At 50.6% G+C, this 18,665-nt stretch overlaps 1 protein-coding gene across 6 annotated transcripts in view; it reads right to left on the bottom strand.

Annotated features, from left to right (window-relative positions):
* The window catches only part of PRRC2B (proline rich coiled-coil 2B), a 714,633-nt gene that overhangs the window by 513,056 nt on the left and 182,912 nt on the right, over positions 1-18,665 (bottom strand). For all 6 annotated transcript variants that reach the window (XM_085613949.1, XM_085613945.1, XM_085613947.1 and 3 more), the window contains exon 9: positions 1,029-1,186. In XM_085613949.1, the coding sequence (XP_085470075.1) occupies positions 1,029-1,186 (158 nt within the window). The remainder of the gene's footprint in view (positions 1-1,028; positions 1,187-18,665) is intronic.

An 18,665-nucleotide genomic window follows, 5' to 3' on the forward strand; every position in this document is an offset into this window, starting at 1 on the left:
CTACAAGATGGTAGGGGCTGAGATGTGTGCTTAACCTCGCCTCCCACACCTGAGGGGTGGGGTTGGCAAAGGTGAGCACACCTCCCTACCAGACTAGGTTTTCCCACTGATTCTCATGCCCAAAAATGGGGTCTGAACCAGTGGGAGCCAGTTGCGGCAGGCCTTTGAAGCTCCTGAGGACCCTACCCATCCTGGGGGAGGAGGCAGGACACCTCTGCCCAGGATGTGCTTTGTTTCAGCACCCAGAGGGCTCTCTACCCAGGGGTCCATAAACCGGTCTGGTGATCGCAGATGGCTTGAAGGAGAGAGAGTACAGCGTCCTAATTCTGTTTTAGAACCTCAGAAATCCAGAGCGGTAGCAGGACCAATCTACGTCAAGTATTCAACCAACAGTTCAACTGTGGCTGCTACAATTTAGTATTTGTCCTGTGAGGAGGAAACTTTTTCTCCAAAAACGTAAGTCCCTTTTTGGATTGAGGCTTAAAAGCTTTTTTGAACTTTGACTTGCATATTTCCAAGGGCCAAGCCACTTGCATCTTACCAGGAATCCATCGCAGTCTGCCTCACATCACACCAAGATGTAGGCCTGGGTGGTAAATTCCGTTCCGCTCGCGGAATGTGTGGAATTTCATGTTCAGCAGAGAACGCAGAATTGTCCAAAATTCCGTGATCCGCTGCATTTTTTGCTTGTTCACGCTTTCAAAGTGCATGTTCGCGAGATATGAAGTAGTCTGGGCCAGATTGAAAGAATGCCTAATCCTGTGGGAGTAATGACATACAGATTTCCCCCCGCCCGCCGCCCCCTCCTGACCAATAATCTGCCTTTATTCAACAAAAACTTACATGCGCAACTTAGAAGTAGGGGTGCAAAACTACCTTTGCTTTCTCAACTACTGCATGCAGGGATTTACAAGGTTACATTAACTGACTTCCCATCCTTTAATATCTCCTCATTCAGTTGGAGGCCATAAGGCGATTTTTTTTTTCTTTTTTTTTTTTTTACAGTACATGAAACATAAGCCGCTCACCTGCCCAGCCATCCTCTGTGTCATTGTCAAGCTCATCGAGCTCCTTCAGATCTTCTGCATGTATGATGGTAGCCCTAGGTGCTTGTTCCACTTGGACTGGAGCTTGAGGGCGGACTACACGGGTCGGACGTACTGGGGCACCAGGTAACCTGTCCTTTCTGCCCAAAGAAAAGCACAAGAGTTATTTAACAAAAAAAAAATGGTGTTCTGAGATTAGCAGATATAGCTGCAAGTCAACCCAAGACTCCATTCCTCGCTCTAAACTATAACGGCCAACTGGACACCAGAGTCTTGTCCAGTTTACTGTAATTATCTGAGTATGAAGGGGGAATGAGGACTCTGCAGGAAAGACTAGCAAAAGCAGCAACTGTGCACGGCATGGGTCAGAGTACAGACAGTACTGTTTAGGAAAAGAATGTACAAACTCATTTGTCTATTTGGCATACATTAAAGAATGTAAATGGCATCAGCGTGGGTTTAATGTGCTGAGAAGTTGGATACCAAACTTCCCAGTTAAGCCATTATGGTGCTGTGGCGTTCATATGACAAACTCCCAGACCATATACTCTTTATGGCATTACTGCACTTAAATTGTATAATGTACTTAGACACTGTCAGAGCACAGGGTTCATGCACCTGTATCCTCATCACTGGTATAGTGCACCCAGCTAGAAGGGTGGCTTACCTATGCCACGGCAGTGGATTGAAGGCATGGCACACAGGGATGTGTGCCATGTCGACTCTTCACTTTGCTCTGCACCAAAACATGCAGTCTGCAATGGCAGGGTGTGTGTAAAGGTTGCAAGGTCCCAAAGGGTGGCACTATAAGTGCTGCAGCTCTTACAGGTATTCTCTGGTCACAGTGACCTTGGTACCTTTTATAAGGGACTTGTATTTGGCCAGAGTTGCCAATTGGGATTTTTCAACAGTACAGTTTAGGAAACTAACATAAGCCTGGGGTGCCGGATTGGCAGGAACCCAGGGCACACTCAGTCAAAGTGCATCAACATTATCCAAAAAGTGGGGGGCAACCATGAAATAAGGGGCACTTTCCTACAAGCAATATATGAAAACAAATTTTTTCTCAAACCACAGGACAGAGCGGCACAGGGTGGGCTTAAATGAAGCAGTCCCGCTTCATCATCTCCATTTCGCCACCAGCCACAGCATGAAGTGCTGGGTGATACTTAAATGCCTTTGTTAGAAGGTGGTTCTGACACTGTGGGCCGCCCGGATTTTTCGCTTTTTGAGCACCTAATTTTTTAGCTTTTACTGTGGGGAGCCTCATAAGTTGGGACTCACCCACAGTGAACTCCGAGACTACATGGGGATTTTACTGGTGTCCCCCTGGCTTGACCAGGCCGCTAGTTACAAGCAGGCACTTGTACATACGTGTGCACACGTGTGCAGGCAGCGCAGGGGAGATTCCTGGCCTGCGCAACCCCAGGGCAGATATCATTATTATTATTAATAATCCACATTTGTAAAGCGGGAACAAGGGTCTCTAGGCGCTGGGGGCCATCTGGAAGATTAAGCAAGCTATTGCCCAGAGTCACATGGTGCTGGGCTAATCTGCCGCCGGCACCGGGGATCGAACCGTGATCCCCAGATTTGGGAGTAAGTCGCCCTGGCCGCGGCGCCACACCTCTTCCAAGGTGAATGGTGTGGCAGGACTTATGCAGAATTGGTTGGTGGCATGGAATAGGCTTTATACACTGGGAAGAAACATGCCAGGGAAGGTCAGTGGGTTTTTCTGTGTTTTTCACTTAATTATTCCCTTATGGGGATGTGGAGCCCATGGGCTAGATTAACTTTCCTAAGGCCTACAGATTCCAGACACGTACTAAAGTCCACTGTAACGGGTGTGAGAAGAAGTTTTCTGCAGAGTCCAAAGTCATATTTATACTGTTTTTGGGTCATCCAGAACTGTCACTTCTCTGAGCCAGCCATAACCAGGCACTGGCTGGGGACTGGCCTCAGTAGCATGGATTGATGACCTTTCTTCCCAGAGCGAAGACCACCTCTCCACGAAGAGAAGAGGGGTGGGGCAACAGGCTCATCCATCAGCAGCTATCACTGGGTGCCAGGCACCAGGGAGGAGTCTTCAGAGACCATGTGGCAGGAGACCATGGACGACGCCATCTTGAACCAACCCAGAGGCCTGGGCAGGAAGGAGGGTGCAGGGGCAGACAAGTGATGCGTCGCTGTGTGATAGGGCGAACAGACTTTCTGGCAGCCCCCGCCCCAACTTCTTAAAAGAACTTGCACAGGAAGAGAAGCTCTTTCTGAGGTGTGGTCGGCAGAAGGTGCTGGAGCCTGGCACAATGGGCAGTTGGAAGGAGCAACCCCTGACTGTCCCAGGATCCTCAACAGCACCAGGAGAAGAGATCAGGACCAGTGCGCAGAAGCAGGGGCCTCTGCGCAGGGAGAAGAGCGGCCCAGGAGGAGAGCCAGGCGAAAGGCTGGCGCAGGGAGCCAGTGAAGACAGCTCCTGGCTGGATCCCCCCTCTCCGACACCCAGAGGGCAAAAGAGTGCTCCCAGTGGCTGGGGAGCGCCACCAGGAGCAAGAAGAGGCCAAGATCATCATAATCAGACTCCTGGGGGCCAAGATACGCCCACCCCCAGAAGGTAGGCGACCTTTGACGTCTGGAGGGACTGATGACGAAGCGCGTGGGGCTTGGCTGCCGGTCCATGATGTGCCCCCGGGGTGGGTCAGGTCCCGGTGGCTGCCCCCAAGAGAAGTAGAGTTAGGGTGCGCCGTCACGCACCCCGTGAAAGTGTGCCAGGAACCCACCCTTACCCCCGCTGAACATTGTGAAAATGTGCCAAAGAACCGGGGGAGCACCGTCACACCCACTGCAAAAATGTGCCCAAGGGGCCCGGGACCCCATCCCCGGGCCCCGAAGCAAAGCCATGGAGCGCTCTCCTCGTGAAGATTTACCCATACGGGGTCCCAGGAGCCCACCCTGGCCCCCGGCGATGAAGGGACAAGACGGGGAGTGCGACAAGAGGAGGAGGTGGGGAACACTGTCACGACCCCCGCAAAGTGGTCCCCGAGCCCCCAAGTGAAGGCTGGTGTGGGAGGGGGGGTGGAGTGCCGTCGCACTCCCCTGAGGACCAGAGGAGCCAGAAAAGTCCTGCGCGTCTGCCGGCCGGAGCGGGCAGACCAGAACTGCGTTGCCGGCTCCAGCGGCAGCACGTGCTAGCCGGGCGAGGAGCCGGAGGGGGCAGCAGGGGGTGGGCTCCCCGGGCTGCCCTCCGAGTGGGCATGTGGGGGTCCCAGGTGGGACCGGGACCCCCAAAAGAGACCAGCAGCAGCCAGAGGCCCACATCGCGGCTCTCACCGGAGCAGCGGGAGAGCTGCTGCTCTGATGGGCAAACCTTCCCATAATGCCTTGCATGCCAGGACCGGCCTGCAAGGTCAAAACAGCGTTTGCCCTGCTTATGTTGGCCCCTGAAGAACGGGGTCACCACCATGTGTGCGCCAGGGTACAGGGGGAGCTGCAGGAGCAACTCAGTCTCCCCCAGCACAACGAAGAAGAGTCCCTCCCTAAGTGTCCTGCGGACTTCAAAGATATAACCCCTCAAGGGCTCAGCCAGCATTTTAAAACCTTCTGGGCTGGAACCTTTGTTCTACAGCAGAGGGTGTATGGAGAAGTGCATCAAGGAGTGAAGGGCTGAGTTGGGGATGTCTGGAGAAGGGCATCCCCTGGAGGTGAAGGTGCAATTGCACCCGAAGTGCATTTACTAATGTTATTTCTTTTAGAGGGACTGAATGTCACATGTGTAATGTTACGTACCTGTGTAAGGTGATGTCATAAGCAAAGTGGGGTTATGTTGCCAGACATTCCTGCTAGGGTGTCTGGCTGTATATGTGTAATCCTGTGATTTCATCTGTGATGCCTTAAGGGTTGTAATTGCAATGCATTCTAAAGATCCACAAATGTGATGAGTGCTGTCATTCTAAAGTAATGCTTACACGTGTATTCTTGCTGCTGCGCTTAGGTGAAGAACCCAGACTGCTAGTCCTTAAGATGTAGAGGTGTATACTTCATGGTCAGTAGGAAATGCTCAGTCAGGGTTATGTGTCACCAAGGCAGAGTTACCCATTTTAAATGCTTGCTGAGATAATGGGGTGGGTCGCCACTGGGATGGTGCCAGTGTGCAGGGCCCTTGCTCTTGGTTATGTTCAACTATCTGCATTGAGTGCAAGATGATTGGGGGAGGGGTGGAGATTTTATGCAATGTCACAAAGTAATTCCAACAGCTTATGTATATTTGTAAATTGGTGCATAGTATTGAGTAGTGTGTGTCTTTTTAATAAATGTACTCTTACTTTTATAAAGCAAAGTACAGACTAGACAAACAATTATTGAGTGTTATTTCTGCGCACCTGCACATGGCGATTACTAGCCCACACCACCTCCCTTGAGTAAGCCTCAGACTGCTTTGCAATGCTACCCTGCGAGTGTCAGGCTCTACAATTGGGTGTTTGGTTCCTAGTGAAGGACAAATGTAGTCATGTTATTTATGCAGGCCTCACAGATGCTGCCTCGTTTTCCAACAGCCTTGCTATTGATCGCCGACATTGCCAGAGCTAGGGGACTCGTGGGACCGTACGGGGTTGGGGGGGGATCTAGTTTGCACAGGCATCATTAATGAAAGTTTGAACGAATTGGCGTTGCAAATAATGCAACGCTAATAGCTCAAATATAGTAATGCGAGACCTATTGCAATTGAAATGTTTGTTTTGGTTCGTGAGTGGGGATGACATCGAAAGGATTATGTGGTCTCCATTTTAGTTTTTAACTTAGCATCTTTTTGAGATGGTGGGTTGCAAGTCTTTTCACCAACATGAGAATGTGCCATGCACACATTTTCAGTAGACTTTACAGTCGGTCCCGTTAGTTCCAGGAACACACATTAGAATGCAATGTCCTTGTTATTATGTGTTCAAGGAAGACAACTTTATACCTTCAGACTATGCAACACTGTTATTCTGCGTCTCTAGCAGAATGTGATAACTGGTGTTTTATTATTTAAATTATGCCCAAGTCAAGGAGAGGCACTTCATATGGGAGTTCTGATGAATGATGCAGAGAGCTGTGAATGAGATTCAGCCCCGCAGGCCCAGACATTCATCATAAGAAGGAAACAGCTGCGCAAGCAGAGAGGCGTGCAGGCTTGCACAGATAGCGTGAATTTGTTAATGCACTGAGGCCGGCTTCCTGAGACATTACACCAAGAAAAGAGGTTACATCATTCCAAATAGGTCTGGCAGAAGGATGCGTCCATTATACTTTGATTATGCTTTCATTAGAATAGAAGTACTACTAATACATAGAAGTAACATTAGGAACGATTAACATGGTTGAATTGTTTGCGTTTTTCATCATTCTAATATTTCTTATAACAATGATGGGTTTCATCTGTTTGACGATCACAGTACATATTTATAGGAAGCTGGCTCTGTATATGATATTGCCACCAGGTGGCAATACCATGCACAGAGTCCAGGGGATCCTCAAAACAGTACAGGGCTTGAGGTGCAGGCCTCTATGGTAAACATTTGGGGTGTGACTGTTGGGGATGGGCGCCTGTGTGGGGGGATTGCCGGGAGGTGGGGGGCTGAACTGCTTCGGACTTTGGTATATGCTGAACAACGGTTGAATAATCGACAATTGCTGTACTGTACTGTGTTAAAAGAAAATAATAAAAATTGTTTTAAAAAAAAAAAAAAAACAGTACAGGGCTCAATGTTAAACCCAAAGTGATCTATTAGTGGTAGTGTGGGTGCGCAGCTTTAGGCCCAAGAGAGGAGTAGAAGACAAAAAATCACAAAATAAATTTTAAAAAATGGAACTTCTGCTCTAGAGTGGCACCTCACCTCAAAATCCCAATGCATCAAAAACAAAAAAAAAAACCTGGGTTGCACTTCCTTCTAGTTTCAAGCAGCCAAACTATGGAACTCTTAACCCCCAACATAAGATCCATGGATAACCACCTTATCTTCAGAAAACTAAGAATTGGCTCTTTCCCCACATAAGCACCATACGCAAATGTATAGCTATCCATGCAAAAGAGGCACTTTCTCACAACATTTTAATTACAAAGATTAGAGCTTTTTAATAAACATTTAAAAATGTATTATCGTTTTTCGTCTCGATTAGCTTTGCTGCTCACATGCGCACCTCGCTCGAGATTTATTGTAGAGGAGGACTTTTAGAAAAGGGCTTAAAGCCCCGCCCCTTATTTCCATTGGTCGGCGACACCGTTTATGGTAAATGGTAGCCTGCCATTGGAAGGAAACGAAAAGTTTCTTACCTGTCGGTGTAGTTTTGCAGCTTGAAGATCTTTCTGGATTCACTATGCTGTGCATTATTCCGCGATCTTGTGGTTGGGTCCGGATTCGTAGTCTTTTCTTTGTTTTTTTTTTTTTTTGTAGCCCAGGTGGGCGTCGACGTCCACTATTTGGTGCACCTCCCGTGACGTCGTCGTGCTTCCTGCGGAAGTCCCACCTTTGGGGCGCCATCTTCGGGTTCTTTTTTCCCTGTTTTTTTTTTTTTTTTTGTTTTTAACCCTAGGCGATTGATTAATCCTTTTGTCCATATTTCTGTACGTATCCACTTTTTTGATCCTATCCATTTCACCCCCTCTTCCTCCAGCCTCATCTTCCTGGCGGAGGTGGGTGGGTTCGCTAGTGAATCCAGAAAGATCTTCAAGCTGCAAAACTACACCGACAGGTAAGAAACTTTTCGTTTTGCAGCGTGAATCTTTCTGGATTCACTATGCTGTGCATAGATTTTGTAGCGGTTTTCCTATTTTTGTGGTGGCTGGGTGGAAGATGATCGCTGGTCGTTGAAAATGTGTTGTAGCACCTTCTGTCCGACCTGTGCTTCCTTATTCATTTGAATGTCCACGCAGTAGTGCTTTGTGAACGTGTGCACAGATGCCCAAGTTGCTGCGAGACAAATGTCTTGGATGGGCGTGTTTGCCAGGAAGGCAACTGTGGCCCCCTTCTTCCTTGTGGAGTGAGCTTGTGGCCCCTCCGTTAGCTCCTGTCCAGCCTGTTTGTGACAGAATTGGATAGTGAGGGCAATCCACCTAGCGATGGTGCCCTTGGTCACTGGTCTACCCATGAAGCTAGTAGCAAAGGACACAAACAGCTGCTTCGACTTCCTGAGTTCTTTGGTTCTTTCAATGTAGTGCATCACCGCTCTTCTGGCATCGAGGGTGTGCAGGGCCTTTTCTGCATTTGTAGTCGGGTTTTGGAAGAAACTCGGTATCTGTATACTCTGATTCATGTGAAACGCCGACACTACCTTGGGCATGAAGTGTGGGTCCGTCCTCAGGACTACCCTGTCCTTGTGAATTTGAATGTAGGGCTCCTGTAGCGTTAGTGCTTGAAGCTCGCTCACTCTGCGTAGTGAGGTTATGGCCACTAGAAAGGCAGTCTTCATCGTCAACATTTGTAGATTGGCCTTGTGAATGGGTTCAAACGGCGCCTTCATGAGCTCCGTCAGAACCACGTTTAAATTCCATGCCGGCGGCGGCAACCTTTTCGGGGGTGCCATTCTTTTGGCTCCCTCCATGAATCTCTTCACCACCTGCGAGCTGAAGAAACTTCCACCCTTCTCACCTCTGGTGTAGGCAACGATCGCTGCTAGGTGCACCCTTAGGGAGCTCGAGCAGAGGTTACTCTTTAGAAGGTGTGTGAGGTACCTCAGCACCGTTGAGTCTCTTGTCATTCTGTTGTGCAGGCCCTTCTTCCTGCACCACACCGTGAATCTCTTCCACTTTGCGCTGTAGCACTTTCTTGTAGTAGGTTTCCTTGCCTCCCGTAGCACTCGCATAGTGCTCTGAGGTAACCTTAGGTGTGCGAACTCTAGGTCTTCAGGAGCCATGCTGCTAGGTTGAGGGTCTCTGGCTCTGGGTGCAGGACCTCCCCGTTTTGCATTGAGAGCAGGTCTTTTCTTCGCTCGAACCTGTACGGATTGCCTTGCGCCATTTCTTGAATCTGTGAGAACCATGTCTGCCTCGCCCACTGTGGGGCCACCAGGATCAGAGTCATGTTGCTGGTTCTGCACTTGTCGAGCACTCTGTGCAACAGGGGTATCGGTGGAAAGGCGTAGGCAAATGTCCTCGACCAGCTTATCCATAGGGCATTTCCCTTGGATTGCTGATCTGGTTGCCTGGACGCGAAGCTTTGGCATTTTGCATTGTGGCGTGTTGCAAAAAGGTCTATTGTGGGAGTCCCCCATCTCCGGAAGAGTTTCTCCGTTTCCTGGCCATTGAGCTCCCACTCGTGCGATGCTGAGGTCTGCCTGCTCAGCCAGTCTGCCTCCACATTGTCCTTCCCCGGTAGGTGAATTGCCAGTAGATCTATCCTGAGAGGTATGGCCCATCTCCAAATCTCCTGAGCTAGGGATGAGAGGGGAAACGACTGTGTCCCCCCTTGTTTGTTGATGTAGAACATCGCCGTGGTGTTGTCTGTCTGCACCAACACCCTCTGCCCGCACAGGTGTCTCTGGAATGCCTTCAGGGCTAGCAGTATTGTTTTCAACTCGAGGTAGTTGATGTGGCGGACCGCGTCTGCCGGAGCCCATAGACCCCTCACTCTGAGGTTGTCCATGTGCGCTCCCCATCCCATCTGCGATGCGTCCGTGGTAATGGTCACTGTTGGGCTTGGTGGTGTCAGGCTTCTCCCTGTTGTTATGTTGTCTCTGTTCCACCAAGTTATCTCCTCCTGCACTGCGTGCGTAACAACCACTAGATCCTCCCAACTTCCGTTTGCTTGTGACCATTGCTGTTGCAGCCATTCCTGGAATGGTCTCATGTGCAGGCGTACATTCGGCACCAGCTGGATACAGGACGCCATCATCCCCATCATCTTGCTCACCGCCCTCACTGTCAGAGCTCGCCCCTTCTGGTAGAGCTGCGTCTCCTTCAGTAGGGCATCTGTCCTCCTGTCGCTGGGCACTACTGTACTGTTGAGGGAGTTGATCTGTGCCCCCAGGAAAATCTTTACCTGCTCCGGTTCCAGCGATGATTTTCCCCAGTGGATGGAAAATCCCAGATTTGTGAGGGTGTCCGTTACGCGTTTTGCGTGCCTCTCGCACTTCTCGCGTGAGTTTGCCTTGACCAGCCAGTCGTCCAAGTAGGGGTATACGTGTATGCCCTGCTTTCGTAGGTGTGCCGCTACCGCCGACAGGCATTTTGTAAAGACCCTTGGCGCTGATTTTAATCCGAAGGCCAGGGTTGTGAACTGGTAGTGTTCCTGTTCGATGTTGAATCTTAGAAGGCCCTTGTGCCTTCTGTTTATTGGGATGTGAAGGTAGGCATCCTTGAGGTCCACGGTGACCATGAAGTCCCCTTCTCTTATCTGTGGCAGTACCTCCTGAAGTGAAGTCATTTTGAACCTTTGTGTTTTGACGAACTTGTTTAGGTACCGGAGGTCCAGTATGGGTCTGAGGTCTCCGTCTACCTTCTGAACCACGAAGTAGTTTGAGTAGACCCCTTTGTTGCGTTCCCTGAACGGCACTGTCTCTATGGCTCCCTTTTGCAGGAGTTTCCGTGTTTCTTCTCTGAGTATTGCCAGTTCTTGGGCCGATCTCTGTCTTCCCTTCGGCTTTCTGTTTGGAGGTCTTTTCTCCAAGTCTACGCAGTATCCGTACTGCACGATGTTCCGTATCCACTTGTCTGTGGTTATGCGCCGCCACTCCTGAAGGTAGAACCTCAGCCTTCCGCCTACCGGTGACGTATGCTCGTAGGCTCTTGGATCTTCTCTTCCCCCTGATGACACCTTTTTGCGCCTCACCCTTGGTGGCCTGACGAGGGTGGGCGCCTTCTTGCGTGCTGAGTCACTTCGAGGAGGGCTGATCGCCCCCTCTCCTCCTTTGGCCACGTCCGTTCCCTCTCCCTCGAAAGGACTGGCCCCGAGGTTGATATTGCCAGCTTTGCTTCTGCTGACTTTGTCCGTGACCTTCGCCCTGCTGACCTTGTTGGAACGCCTGGTGCGACGTCCCCTGTTGGCTTCCACCCCTACCGTAGGGTCTCCTCGAGGGATTTCCTCGTCTCATTCCCCTCAGCTGCAGGGCCCCCATGGACCTCGCTGTCTCGTTCTCCTTCTTGAGCTGGGTGAGCTTCTCGTCCACCGTTGCTCCGAACAGTGTCTCTCCGTTGAAGGGAGTGCCCAGGATGTTGTTCTGCACTTCCGGTTTGAATCCCGAGATTCTTAGCCATGCATGCCTCCTTTCTGTGACCCCTATGGCCATGAGTCTTGCTGAAGTCTCTGCCCCATCCAACGCCGTCTTTATACAGGAGTTGGCGATGTTCTTGCCTTCATCTACCAGGTGAGAGGCTCTCTGGCGGTATTCTTCGGGGAGGTGCTTTACTAGCTCCCCCATTTCATCCCAGTGTTGGTACTGGTGTCTATTTAGGAGTGCATTTGAATTCGCCATGCGCCAGTGCATTGCGGCGTTCCTCTCGACCTTTCTGCCTGTGAGGTCGATTCTCCTGCTCTCTTTATCTGGAGGTGGGCCCGAGGTTGCTGGCACGTTGGCCCTTCTCCTGGCCGTGGAGGCAATGATGGAGTCTGCGGTGACGCTACCCTTGATGTAAGGTGGGTCCAGGGAGGAGTGTTTATACTTTCTCTGTCCTGGGCGTGATCGACCGACAGGTGGCAGGCTCCTTGAAGGCTTCTCTCCCCTGGTTCATCACGCTTTGTAGCATGGGGAGGAACTGGCTCCTAGTCTGGATGGGGAGCAGTGTTTCGACGAGAAAATCTGCTTTCGGCCTCTCCTCGTCGAGCTTGACGCCGAAGGCCATTGCTGCGCTCTTCACCACCATATTGTACACCCCGATGTCGTCTGGTGGCGAAGGCCTCGAGGGGTACGTGTCCACGGCCTCCTCCGGGTTTTCGGTGTCGAGATCTTGCCATTCGACGTCGTTGCCGGTAGATGTCGCCGATTCGAAGAACGATTGTTGGTCTTCTTCCTCGGCTTCTTCCTCATAATAGGGCTCCTCTTCCTCTTCGAGGTCCCTTGTCAGCCCTTCGGCGTCGAACTCCTCCTCGACTTCGACGACGTCCGCCGATGAAACCGTTGGAATCTTGAATTCCTTCATCCTGGCGTCGAACTCCTTCTTCCTTTGAAGGATGTTCTCCATTTCGGCCTCGAGCCGCCTCTTCTTTTTCTCCATTTCGGAGATGCTTTCGGCGTCGACCGCGGGCCTTTTCGATGAAACTTGCGTCGACGTCGAACGTTCTTTCTGCGTCGATCGGCCCGTTTCATGGGATGATTTCGACGACCCTTGCCTTTCGGCGTCTTTCTGCGCCAGGGAGTCCTTTTGTAAGGATCCGCTGGGCCTTTTGTCCGAAGTTCCCCCTTTGGACGTCGAAGTTTTCGGCGCCGGGGCTCCCTTCGTGGACCTTGACTCAGTTTTTCTCGAGTCACCCTCGTGTTTTCGAGGTGTTTTTTGATTTGCGCTCGACGATTCTCTTACCTAGTCTTCTTTCTTCTTGTCGGTCTCTACGACCGTGAAGTTTTCGGCTGCCTCGGCGACGTTGTCCTCGTCGTCCGTGTCGAGGCCCAGCGCGTAGAGTGTCGGGGGTTTTCCTTGGCCCTCCATGTTGGCGTTGGCTCTCCTCTGCCTCTCTCTCACCCTGAGTGTCTTCGGCGCGAAGACTGAGCAGGCGTTGCAGTCGATACTCTGATGATCCACCGGTAGGCAGAGGTTGCAGACCGGATGCAGGTCTTTCTGCGCGAACTTGTGGTGGCAGTTTGGGCAGAACTTGAATGGCGTCTTGTCCATTTCGCTCAGGGTCTCTGAGCGTGCATTCTCCAAGGTTGTCGAAGAAAAAGGCTCGCTGGTCTTCTTTCTTCGCGTTCCTGTCGAAATCTGTTCTTTCCTGATGTCTTCTCTTGATTCTATCGATGAAACTCGCTTTTCTTCCTTCTTCCTCCGAGTGAACTTCTGGAGCTTCCCGATGACGATCCAGACCCAACGGCGGAAAAAAGAATCTGAAGATGGCGCCCCAAAGGTGGGACTTCCGCAGGAAGCACGACGACGTCACGGGAGGTGCACCAAATAGTGGACGTCGACGCCCACCTGGGCTACAAAAAAAAAAAAAAAAAAAACAAAGAAAAGACTACGAATCCGGACCCAACCACAAGATCGCGGAATAATGCACAGCATAGTGAATCCAGAAAGATTCACGCTGCAAAAATGCTACTTACCAGTATGCATCTTTTCTTGGCATGTACAGCTGCAGATCCACACACTGAGCATAGATCGCCATCTGGTGTTTGGAGCGGATGTTTGCACTTGTTTTGTCTTGGAAAAGTCTTTGGAAGTCATGAGATAGGTGACTCCTCCTTTGGACTATAGTGCGCATGGGCATCAGCTCATCCCCAGATTGCTTTTTCGCCAGCAGGGAAATGATAGAGTTTTGTAAGAAATAGAAAAGATGCCCTATCTAAATAAGTAAGCACTGGAACAGATCGAGGTAGCTGGGGAGGCGGGTGGGCGAGTGTGGATCTACAGCTCTACATGCCAAGAAGAGATGCATACTGGTAAGTAGCATTTTCTGTTTGAGGCATATGAGCTGCAGATCACACACTGAGCATAGATTGTATAGCAGTAACCGTCCCTCGCGGCGACCACCAGTATCTGTTGTAGTAGTTTGAAATAGTGTTTTGAGTACAGCCTGGCCCACAATAGCTTGTTTTGTTTGCACATGTACACAATAGTGCTTTGTGCATGTGTGCTGTGTAGACCATGTAGCTGCTTTGCAGATGTAATCTACGGGATTGTTCCCTAAAAATGCCAGTGAAGCCCCTATCTTTCGGGTTGAGTGGGCTTTAGGAGGAATAGATAATGTATGTTTTGTGATGGCAAATCTGTATGCATTTGAAAATCCACCTTGCTATCCCAGATTTTGATTTGGGGTTGCCTTTCTGTGGTGGTGAGAATGACACAAAAAGTTGTCATGCAAATGGGTTTTGTCCTTTCAATGTAATAAAGCAGTGCTCTTTTAACATCTAGAGTGTGAAGAGCTCGTTTTGCGACTATTTGTGGTTGCGAGAAGAACACTGGCAACTCTACAGACTGAGGTGGAAGGGAGAAATAACCTTAGGGAATTTTGGATTGGATCTGGGAACCACTGTTATGATGGAGTTGTAAAAAAGGTTCTTGAATAGTTAGTGCCTGTAGCTCACTGACTAAGGGAACTAATAGCCACTAGGAAAGCAACTTTCCATGTTAGAAATTGTATCTCGGATTTTTGTAAAGGTTCAAAGGGAGGTCCTATTAGTCTTGTGAGAACTATGTTTAAATTCCACACAGGTGAGGGTGGCACCCGGAGAGGAATTATTCTTTTGAGGTCTTCCATAAACACCTTAATGGCAGGTACCCTGAAGAGCGACAAGTTTATTTATTTGACATTCATAGAGCGCACTGTAACCCTGCGGGTATCCTGGCGCTAAGATAAGACCCCAGAAAAAAGCTGGCGCATAAGCTACAGAGCTGAACCAGAGAATCACACTTTAGGGAAAAGCCACGTTTTGACTTTCCTGCGGAACAAAATCAAGTCCTGTATTTTCCTTCTTTCCTGAGGAATACTATTCCAAAGGCAGACAGCTGCCACACCAAACGCTCTTCCCCCCAGGGTTACTCTTTGTCCTAGGAATTCTGACAAAATTAGCAGTGGAAGAGCGAAGGTTACGTACAGGTTCACACCATTTAAACCTGCCCTGAAGCAATTTGGGCCCCAGTCCATGGAGTGCCTTAAACACTATACAAAGGGATTTACACAAAATCCTTTGAGTTACTGGGAGCCAGTGCAGCTCTGCCGTGCAGCTCTGCCAATGCCTGGGTTGTAGATGTGCGACGTGCCCTTGTCAGTGCAAGCTCCGCTGCTGCCGCCTAGATACTCTGGAGCCTCGCAATCAAGTATCCAGGAGACTTCAGGAGCAGAGCATTGCAATAATCCAGGCGACTCAAAATAATGCTCCTGACTACTGTGATTCTGGGCTGGCAGTAGCGGTAGCACTCTGCGGAGTCCCCGGATAAGAGTGTAACAGCCTCCCACCAGTTTATTGACATGGGATTCCAAATTCAGCTTCTCATTAAAGCTGACCCCTAGATTGCGTACTATGCTCACTGGTACCAGGGGAGCAGCTGTGGGTATGGGCCAAAAGTCAGCTGGTAATATTGATGGAACACTACCCACCCTGCAGTGCAAGATTTCCGTTTTCTCATTATTAAATTGTAACGATTTATCCCTCAGCCAGATCACCATTTCACGCATGCACGCATGAAAAGTTTCATGGGAATCAGCGTGGTTACCATCCAGTGACACGATAAGCTGAGTGTCATCAGCATAATTAACCACGCTGATATTGTAGGTTTTAATAAAATCCAGGAGCGGCGACATGTATGCATTGAACAGTATGGGGCTGATTGAGGACCCCTGAGGTACCCAATGTTCATTTTTAGGAAATTCCGATTGAAAAGGGGAGGAGGGGGGGGGGAGATGGGGGGGTTGAGTGCTACTGCCCGATATCTATCAGACAGATAGGACTGCATCCAGCTCAATGCCACACCTGCCACTCCCAGAGCTTTTAGCCTTGCAAGTAGAATGGTACGGTTCACCGTGTCGAATGCGGCATTCAGAGGTTGTCCAAGACGGTCACAAAGGTAAAGGTTTTCTCTGTTCCATGGCCTGGCCCCAAATTGCTCATCTTCCAACTTATTTGTCTTCAAAAAAAGGGACAGTGACCTGCTTACCAGACGTTTCACGATTTTAACTGGGTATGGTAAGAGGGAGATCGGTCTATAGTTCTTATGGCAGTCTGGGTCCAAGGAAGGCTTTTTTAGGAGCGGTGTTATAATTGGCTGTTGCCAGCAGGGTGCCACCACACCGCTGCTGAGGGACTGACAACAAAGCTGGCGTAAGATTGGGAGGATCTCTGGTCCTAATTCCTTCAATATCTTAAAGTGTTGTCTATTTTGCAGGTAGGCTGCTATGGCAGCGAGATGCAACCTAATAGATGTGTACGCCAAGTTACACCTTTGGAGATGCAGTAGATAACCTATGATGTGTTGAATAGACACATCTAAAGGATTGATGGTGGTGGTGTGACAATATATCACGAATCGTTGGCGGCATAGCAGGCTCTAGTGGTGGGGCGTCTAGCTTCTCTGATAACATTCATACGCTCAGGGGGAAGGTTTAGGTAGCCAAACTCTAAGACCTCAGGAGCCAGATCGCTAGGTTGAGCTGTGCTGGGTCCGGGTGTGAGAAAGTGCCATCTTTCTTGCATGGTATGCCCCCACTTTTTGCTGAATGTACTTTGACAGAGTGTGCCCTGAACTCCTGCCAATCAGGTGCCTATGGCCTATGTTCCTACCCTAAAAACCTCCAACCCAAATTGGCAAACCCTGGCCACATGTCAGCCCCTGGTAAATGGTACCCATGGCCTTGTGACCAGGAAAGGCCTCCAAGGGCTGCAGCACCTATTGTGCCCTGAACCCTAACACAAACACACTGCCCTTGCAGGCTGAGTGTCAGAGTACAAGACAAAACAAAGTTGACATGGCACACATCCCTGTGTGCCATGCCCACAACCTACACTGCCCTGGCATACATCAGCCACCCCTCTAGCTGGGTGCCCTATGCCAGTGGTGTGGGCACAGGAGCACGAGGCCTGTGCGCCTACAGTACCCAGGTCCATTCCTGGGCACTGTAAGTGCAGTGCTGCTATTTAAGAGTACATGGTGCTGAGAGCTCGTCAAACACGAACTCCACAGCGCCATAATGGCAACACTGAAGACTGAGAAGTTTGGTATCAAACTTCTCAGCACATTAAACCTGCACTGATGCCAGTGGGGGGTTTAATGTACAAAGCACTACAGAGGGCATCTTCGAGATACCCGTGAAACCTAACCTACAATCCACGTCTGGTCTGGGAGGCTGCCTAGGCTGCCACACAGCAGACATGTTGCTGGACCCCTGGGTGGAGAGCCCCAGCTCTCCTGGGCCTGCAACAATGCACATCCTGGGTGAGGTGCTAGGTCTCCTCCCCCAGGATGGACAGGGGGGAAGCTTCAAAGGCATGCCACTTCTGTGAGCTTCTCCAGGCCACTTGCTGTACTCAGCAACTGGCCCCCACCTGTTCTAACCCCCACTCTGGCGGGAAGACTGGCCGGAAACCCCAAATAAGGACAGGGGATGTGCCAGCCTGCCAACCCCACCCCTCAGGTGGGGGAGGAGAAGTGAAGCACATCGCTGGGCGTTCGCCATCTTGAAGATGAGAGGCCCTGCCCAATCAGGACTAAGCTACTGCCCCCCTCCCACAGGAGAGTGGTAGAATAGGGGGTGTACCCACCCCAGGGAAGGGACCCATTGGTCCCTGCCCTCTACGTACCTGTAACGCCCCTAAATCTAGTATTTAGGGGCACCCTGAACCTCCCTTATCCAGATTCCAAAAAAGCAAAGAAGAGCAAGAAGAAAGAAGAACTGCCGTGCAGCTGCTAAGAAGAGGAAGACACCAACTGCTTTGGCCCCAGCCCGATCAGCCTGTCGACCCTCGAACCTGCTACATCCCGGCACCTCTTGTGGCCAGCAACCTCACAAACCCCGGAGGACCTGGCTACCTTGTGACTGAGCATCTCGGACTCCGATGAGCAGTGGCTCTGCTCAAAGCAAGTTCTAACCCCTGGCATCAGCCCGGAACCTCGAACCCTGCACACTCTGCACCCGCAAAGCCTGGCCTGGAGTGAACCCCGAGGACGTCCCCCCGGCGACTGTGACCCCGAATCCGGCACCCAAGGACTCACCTCGACGCTCCAGACGATGCCTGCAGCCTCAGAACCAGGTACCCTCCCCAACCGCGATCAACAGAGGGTAAGATCTCCCGACATCAAAAGGCACCCCTGCACCCGGCGTCCTGCGGCCCCTTGTGCCCAACTCCTGGGTACCTACCTATCTTCCAACTACCGAACTTACCTCTCAAAGTGGTGGTGGCACCTGAAGAATCTTCGTCCCCGAGCTTGCGGCCTTTGTTCAACCAGGAGCTTTCCCATTGAAACCCACTGAGCTCCCTAAGGCTCAAAAGCACCCTGCACCCAGCCGCCCGACTGGCCCTGGCAGTGTAACCTCTACTCCAACCTACTTCCCCATTTGCCCTGAGCAAGTGACCAGGAGCCCAGCTCTCACAGCTGTGTGGTCTGCTAGTCAGCAGCCACCAACCAAGGCCCCCCTGCCTCCCATAGGATAACATTGGGCCTAACTCACTCTGCACCCGGCTGTCCCTGTGGGGGTAACAACTGTACTTACCTGACCCTGGGAGACCCCAGAGTCTGAGCCCAGAACCTTAACTCTGCCAGTCGAGTACTTACCCAAAAGCCGATAACCCAATTTTTCTCCATAGGGTAACATTGACTGGTTTTTTCAGAAATTTCTTCTAAGTGTGGAGCTTCTAAAACTTAAAATATTCACCTAAAATCACCCGAGTAACGAAAACGAAAATACTCGCCTGCTATTAGGTGAGCTCCCAGTGCTGGATCTTGGTGCCCAGCACTGACCCTGAAAAGTAATCACAACCGTACTTTACATTAACCCAATTTTCTTCCAT

Source organism: Triturus cristatus, chromosome 1_2, assembly GCF_964204655.1.
Source record: "Triturus cristatus chromosome 1_2, aTriCri1.1, whole genome shotgun sequence".
NCBI lineage: Eukaryota > Metazoa > Chordata > Amphibia > Caudata > Salamandridae > Triturus > Triturus cristatus.